The 7,250-nt window shown below is 50.8% G+C and overlaps 1 protein-coding gene across 1 annotated transcript; it reads left to right on the forward strand.

Annotated features, from left to right (window-relative positions):
* Positions 1–278: 278 nt before the first annotated feature.
* FABP1 (fatty acid binding protein 1) lies at positions 279–6,501 on the forward strand. Its single transcript, XM_059659205.1, has 4 exons — positions 279–434; positions 2,320–2,492; positions 4,142–4,234; positions 6,383–6,501. The coding sequence occupies exons 1-4, from the start codon at positions 368–370 to the stop codon at positions 6,431–6,433; spliced, it is 384 nt and encodes a 127-aa protein (XP_059515188.1). The 5' UTR covers positions 279–367; the 3' UTR covers positions 6,434–6,501.
* Positions 6,502–7,250: the final 749 nt, after the last annotated feature.

Genomic DNA, 7,250 nt, shown 5'->3' on the forward strand with positions numbered 1-7,250 from the left:
ACACAAGTATATACACACACACAAACATGTATGTGTAGCTTTGTATACACACACACACACATATGTACACACACATTTCATGGGTGAGGAGCACCTTAAAGGCTGCAGGACCATAGGGCTCTGCATTTGATTGACACCCGTTAATGTTTGCTGAATTAGAGCAAATCTCTGCTGTGCCCCTCCTGTGTGTTTTTTATCGTTGACCATTGCTCTCGAGTTAATATTTGAACCTGGCCATAAAGGAGGTGACAGATGCTGACCTATGGCCAACACTCAAAGGGGAAATAACCTCTTATAAATCAGCCCACACTGGCCAGCCCCACCAGCAGAGCTGCAGACCAACTGTGGAGGAAGCCTCATCGCCACCATGAATTTCTCCGGCAAGTACCAGCTGCAGAGCCAGGAAAACTTTGAGCCCTTCATGAAGGCAATTGGTGAGTGCTGACCTGGGCACCGAGCCGGCGGTCATGGCAATCAGTGTCTGAGCTGGCAGGGGGTGGCCGGTCACAGATGCAGGCTGGATGCTGGGATGGGAGAGGCTCGGGCTTTCTGCAGACCAGGGCCCTGTGATGCGTGTTCCTTTTGCAGTCACTGGCAGCTTGTGCTGGTCCTCACTGAACGAGGCCACCCACAGGCGAGTGCAAGGAGCACTGAACAAGTGTCTGATTTGGATTGAAGCCACTTCTGCTAGTAACTCACTGTGTGACCTTGTTCATTCATTCATTCATCCAGCCAGCCATTCATTCTCCTAGCATTGATTCAAGCCCAACCATATTCTAAGCACCGTGCTGGACAGATACAAGGGACACATGACATTGAGCCCCATTTCCAAAGTCACAGTTTAGCGAGGAAAAGGAGACGAAATAAATACAATAAAGAATCTCCTAATGCGTATTGAGCGTTGACTCAGTGCCAGGCACTGTGCCAAGCCCTTGATATGCAATATCCCATTGAATCCTCAATGAAAGAACTCTGAGTTGGGTACTATTATTTTTCCCATTTTACAGTCAAAGCAACTGAGACCTTAAAGGGTTAAGTAATCCCAACCAAGGTCACTCAGGTAGGGAGTGTTTGCACCAGGAATTGAAGCAGGCACTGGCTCCCAGAGACCCCACTTTCACCTGCTGTGTCCCCCAGAGGATTGTGCAGGAGGATGTGGTGCTCATGGGAGGGCAAGGAGAGGAGGTTTGATGTGATGAAGGTGAGCCTTGGCTAACCTTGGGAGATGAGCAGGTGTCCACTAGGGGACTGGAAAAGGGGATGGTACTCCCGGTAGAGGAAACCTTACAAGCAAAGGGGCCATGTGACAAGGAAGGGCGCCAAGAGGGAGAAGGGTGGGAAAGACAGCAATGACAGAGGGAGGAGGGACTTCAGGGCCAGCAGAGAGCTTGGATCTACTGTAGGGCAAGTCATGCCACCTCTCTGTGGCTCACATCCCTCACCTGTGCAACAGGACACTATCAGTGCACGTGGGTTTGTAAACCTCAATTCACATGACACCACAGACATGCTCTGACATTTGTGAAGCTCTGTCCCAGGGCAAGGGACTCCTGATACCTCCTCTTCGAGAGCCTTGCCAGCAGAGGTTGAGATAGGGCTGGGTGGACAGATGTCAACCAGGACAGGCCCAGTTGGTACATGTTGCTCTGGCATCATAGCACCCCAACCCCACGTCTCACTCTCAAGAGTGACCTGGCTTGGAAGATAAACTGTATCAGCCAACTTGAGTGTGGAGGATGAAATGCTTATGCTCTGGGTGTTAAAGGAGGAAGAGTGAGGAAGGAGAGTGAGCAAGAACCAGGTGCTCACGACGGGAGAGGTCTTCAGCCCTAGCCGGTTTGGCTCAGTGGATAGAGCATCAGCCTGCAGACCAAAGGGTCCCAGGTTCGATTACAGTTGGGGGCACGCAGCTTGGTTGCAGACTCCTCCCCGGTCAGGGAGCACGCAGGAGGCAACCAATTGATGTGTTTCTCTCACATCGATGTTTCTCTCTGTCTTTCCCTCTAGCTTCCACTCTCTCTAAAAAATCCTCTGGTGAGGATTAAAAAAAAAAAAAGACAGGAGAGGTCTTCAGGCCAGAGGAGCGTCTTCTTTATGAACCAACTGACAAGATGGTGAGCGGGCCAGGGCAGGTCAAGTCAGGCCACTGACCTTTCCTTTCAAAGGTCAAGGCCCATGTTACTCAGAGGATTCCATGCCTGTAGCCTCCAGGGAGTCACAGCACCTCCCTCTCCCGCTCCGTACTACAAACTTTCTCTGTGGCCACTGCCTGGCAGCTCCCGCCTCTGCCATCTCTAAACCTCAGATGGTTTCCACCAGGTCTGCCTGACGACCTCATCCAGAAGGGGAAGGACATCAAGGGGGTGTCGGAAGTCGTGCAGAATGGGAAGCACTTCAAGCTCACCGTCACCACCGGGTCCAAGGTGATCCAGAACGAGTTCACCTTGGGGGAGGAGTGCGAGCTGGAGACCATGACCGGGGAGAAGGTCAAGGTAGGAGATGCCCCTCCAGCCACACTCTGCTTCTGGAACTTTTCTTGGAGCTTGGTCCCAGGGCTTCCTCCCTCGAGGGTCACACCTCACAATTCCCACCATGGATGCCCTATCTCTGAACTTACTTCTGGGGCGAGAAGCAGAGAGACAAAGTCAACGCTTGGGGAAGAAGCTCTTAGGGAAAATTTCCCTAAGGACTGATGATGGGGTGGGCTGGCCAAGAATCCGAGCTCCCCAATGCGGAGGAACTGGCGGAGCCATGCCTACAGCCAGGGACTAAGTCCCAGGTTCTTCCAGGCCCAACAGTGGGCAAGTGGGGGTCACTGAAAAACCCTTCACAGAGCCTGGGTCTCCTGGAGTCCAAATTAAACTGGCTTTGCTGGGCTTCGAGCCAGTGGTCCTGGGGAGAAGCTTCCTGGAGGAGGTGCTGGCAACCCCAGAATACCAAACCTTCAAGGGTGATCCCCAAGCCCCCAGCCTCAGCTATGTCATCTGTAAAACAGGCACCATCCCCCTTCCCAGACTGAAGGCAGGGCCACATCCCTCCCGCTGGGCTGTGGCTCAGGTGTGTAATGAGCGTCAGCAGGCGCTGGCATGGAGATCCAGGCACTGGGGTGCCCGCCACCAGGAGCCTCTCTTCCTTCCTTAGAAACTCCATCCACCCCAGCACGGCCAGCACCGCTGAGCAGCCGCCTCCACTCCTCCCCTCCAGACAAGTTCGTGCATTCGGCTCAGCACGTTGGTATTTTTACCTCTTCTGATCAGTCTTTATTTCTGCTTCTCCAGATACAACACTACAGGTCAGGAAATCTGTGATAAAATTTAGGAGGAAAAATCCTTTCTATGTGCCCACAGGAAGGGGCGCGTGGTCATGTGTTTTACCACAGACCTTTTCCGATTGTCCATTTTTGAGGAAAATTTTTAAACTTGGCCGGTGTCTTCTGCTCCCTGTTTCCTCTTCCTGGGCTTCTGTTGCCTCTCCCTGGATGCATAAAGCTGGAGAAGGAGACCCCAATAAGAACGATAAGCATGCTGGGATGTGCTCTCCCAACTGGCCAGTTCTTAAATCTTGCTACCACCTCCCTCTATTAGCTTGGAGAATTGAGATTTTACTCAAGTTTACCTTAGTGTTTTGAGCCAGTTAAGTGTTGTATTGCTGATTTCTAGATCACCAAACATAAATTTAAAAGTCTGGCTAAAGATACCCTGACAGTTTCTTCTAGTGATTTTCTTTTAAGTAAATTTTTTAATGTTTTTATTGATTTCAGAGAGAGGAAGAGAGATGGAGAGAGAGACAGAGATAGAAACATTAATGATGAAAGAGAATCATTGACTGGCTGCCTCCTGCACACTCCCCACTAGGGATCAAGCCCGCAACCCAGGCATGTGCCCTGACCAGGAATTGAAAGGTGACCTCCTGGTTCATAGGTTGACACTCAACTGCTGAGCCACATCAGCCAGGGTTTCTTTTAGTTTTTAAATACAATTCACTTCTATTAGGAGTCAGAGAGCTGGGAGATGGGCCTTCTATAAAGAGGAGTGGTGGGTTGTTGTCAGCAGAGACCCATGCCGGGGACCCAGCCTCATTAGCAAAGGCCTTGCTCCCTGCCAGACCCTTCCTCACGGGCCATCTCTTCTGTCCCCTGCAGGCAGTGGTGCAGCTGGAAGGTGAGAATAAACTGGTGACATCGTTCAAAGGCATCAAGTCCGTGACGGAACTCAACGGAGACACAGTCATCCACGTAAGTTGCCACTCTGAGCTGTGACTCCCAGTGCTTGAGGGGAGAAGTGCGGGGCCGAGTGAGGAGCCCCTTTCCCCCCACCTTTGCAGCTGTTCGTCTCTGCTGCCACCCCCTGAGGACCCACTATGTGTGTCAATATGTGTGGCAATTGACACACATATCTGCAATCTTCCCAGCAACGCTGCGTTTTCTAAATGGGGACACTGAGGCAGCAAATAGCGAGGAAAGGCAGAGCTAGGGTTCCTCTCAGTGGGGTCTGTCTCACAGGGCTGCCACCCACAGTTGCAGCACAGTACACCTTCGGGGGAACCACTCCCCTTACAGACAGGTTAGACTTGCACACTTACTACAATTGTGCAGTGTCTGCCAGTCAGGAGTATTAGTCTAGGAGTTCAGTGCATTAGGGTAGCTTTCCAACAGATCAGTGTCTAGAGGAAGGGGCACCCTTTTCTAATTCACCAGACTCCATATGTGCGGGCAGCGGCCCCATCTGGGGCTTCCCCACTCGCTCTGGGCTCCTTCGGGCTGTCCTTCCACCACCACATTCCTGGTCCGGATTCGCCACTCCAGCCTCCCCACTTCCTTCTCTCCTCCTTGCCCTACCCTTCCTTCACCAAACCTAGTAAGATGGGGCAGGAGAGGTCTCGGTAGGAGGAGACCGGGGTCATGGAGAGCCACCAGCACAGCCCACCCTCCTCAGTCTCCACTGGGATTTGGCCTCGGGACACGCTCACGGGCTAGAGGGCAGGAATCCACTCATCACCTCCTGTGTGCCTCTGATTCACAGAACAGCCCTTCCACTGACACAGAACCCACACGCAAGGCAGGCTTTGTTTGGCCAAAAGTTGGTCCTTTTGTTGCTTTTTCTGTTGTATGACAGTGCCATGATCATTAGCCAGAGCCCTTCTCTTCCGCCTCCACACTAACCAAGCAGCCACAAAGACTTCTACATGCCCTACAAGCCCAGGGCAGTCAACAAATGCCTTTGCCCATTCGGCATTAATAAGGAGAATCCTATTCATGGCAGTTTAATGGCAGCTTACGAATCTGGTACACTGCCGTGGTGGGTGCCACGTCATCCTTGGCGCCTGGCTGTCAGCCACGTCTGTCTCCGACCCAGTGCAGTGTCTCTCCATCAATGATGTCCCCTGACTCTTCCTTGCCCCCGACTGTACTTCAGGGAGTAACAGCCGGCAGGATGCTGCTTAAGGGTCTGTCACCACTCAGTCCAAGTGGAAAAATCCCTCAACTTGGGAAAGTGTGAGAGTCAACCATGAAACATGCGGTTCCAGCCCGCACCCGGGCACATTCACAGCAGCTCAGGGAGGCACCAGCAGGGGAGCAGGAGAGGATCAGTCCTGGGCTTAGCCTTGACCATTGTCCTTCAACACTCTCCATCTCTTCTAGCCCTCACATCTCCAGTGAAGGAGGCAGGATGAGGGGTTTAATAGACAGGTTGATCTGTCCAAGGTCTTCGACAATGAGTTGTAGAACCAAGGTTCAAACCCAAATCTTTCCAATTCCATTTCATTGCTGCAGGAACTAAGAGACTCCTTTTTAACGCTAATGACATTGCCACAGTCTTGTACAAGAGAATCAGTGGGAGGGTGAGGTGGGGGAGAAAGGGGACATGCCTCAAAAACTCAAAAACTGATAAGCCCAAGAAATCCAGGGGTTTTATATGCTTCGCAGCTTTGGAGGAAATTAGGCCCTACCTGCTATGTTCCAGGCTGGGTGCCTCGGTGTTTCCATATACGTGTGTCCTTGCTACTCCACATGTGTTTGGTACATAGTAGGCACTCAATACAACTTTGAGAAATGGGATTGGAGAAAACTGGTTTTGATGGTCACGCTCTAACAGTCATTAATATAGAAAAGACTTCAGTAAGAGTCAGGATAACTCTCCACATGAGGAAGGAAAGTGACAAAAAGTTGGCCTGGGATTTTAGAAAAGATTGCCAACCCTTTCTCTGATCCTATAAAAAACAGAGGACTCCTTGGGCTGTTACACATGATAGCATATTTACAGCTGATTTGATGACTTAGTCATCTTTTACAATTCAACATCAGATGGTTAGAGAGGTTAGATTGCATGCTTACTACAATTTTGCAATCATACTTATTCATGATTTCTTTTCTGACTTTCAGACCATGACATTGGGTGACATTGTCTTCAAGAGAATCAGCAAGAGAGTTTAGACATCTGCACTTCATATTCTCTCACTGTGTAAAATTAATGTAATAAAGTAAACTTTGTTAAAAAAAAATGTCTTTGCTTCTTGGTGGCCTCTCATGGATGCTGTTATTGACATCAGTAAGCACTGACCACCTATATTTTCATAAACTTTGATAAGCTGCACATTCCATCCTCATGGGGTCAGGTCTGAAGCAGACCCCAGGCTGCCCACTTGGGGGATGCCACAAGGAACATGAAATGTGGCTGGATTTGAAGAACAGCCCTAAATGACCTTTCCTAGGAGTTGGGGCAAATGGATATGCGGTGTGCTGGCCCAAAGGGAAAGGTGGGTCCCTGTGGGGACAGAGAGTGTGGCCACAGCGGCCTCACCCACCAGTGGACATGCACAAAAAGAGCAGGCGCTGGCCCACCAATGAACAATTCCCCTCCTGGGGGAGGGCTGCGTGAGGAGCTTAGCAAGGGGTGCCAGAGTAAACAGAGGACGCTCAGAAGGAAAGTCCCTACATGCAATGAGCAGAGGCAGAAGGTGGGAGAAGAATGATTTCTCTGAACAGTACCTGTACCAGGCTCTGGTAGTTGTTATGGGTTAAGCTGCATCTCCCCCAAATTTGCATGTTAAAGTCCTAACCCTCATCACCTCCAGAATGTGACCTTATTTCAAAATAGGGCCATTGCAGATGCAGTGCGTCAAGTTAACGTGAGGTCACACTGGAGTCGGGTGGGCCTAACCCAATACGCTGGCATCCTTACTAAAAGGGGGAATTTGGACAGAGACACCTCACAGGAAGCACACAGCGTGAAGTCAGGAGGTGTGCTGTC

Source organism: Myotis daubentonii, chromosome 12 (assembly GCF_963259705.1).
Source record: "Myotis daubentonii chromosome 12, mMyoDau2.1, whole genome shotgun sequence".
Classification (NCBI taxonomy): domain Eukaryota; kingdom Metazoa; phylum Chordata; class Mammalia; order Chiroptera; family Vespertilionidae; genus Myotis; species Myotis daubentonii.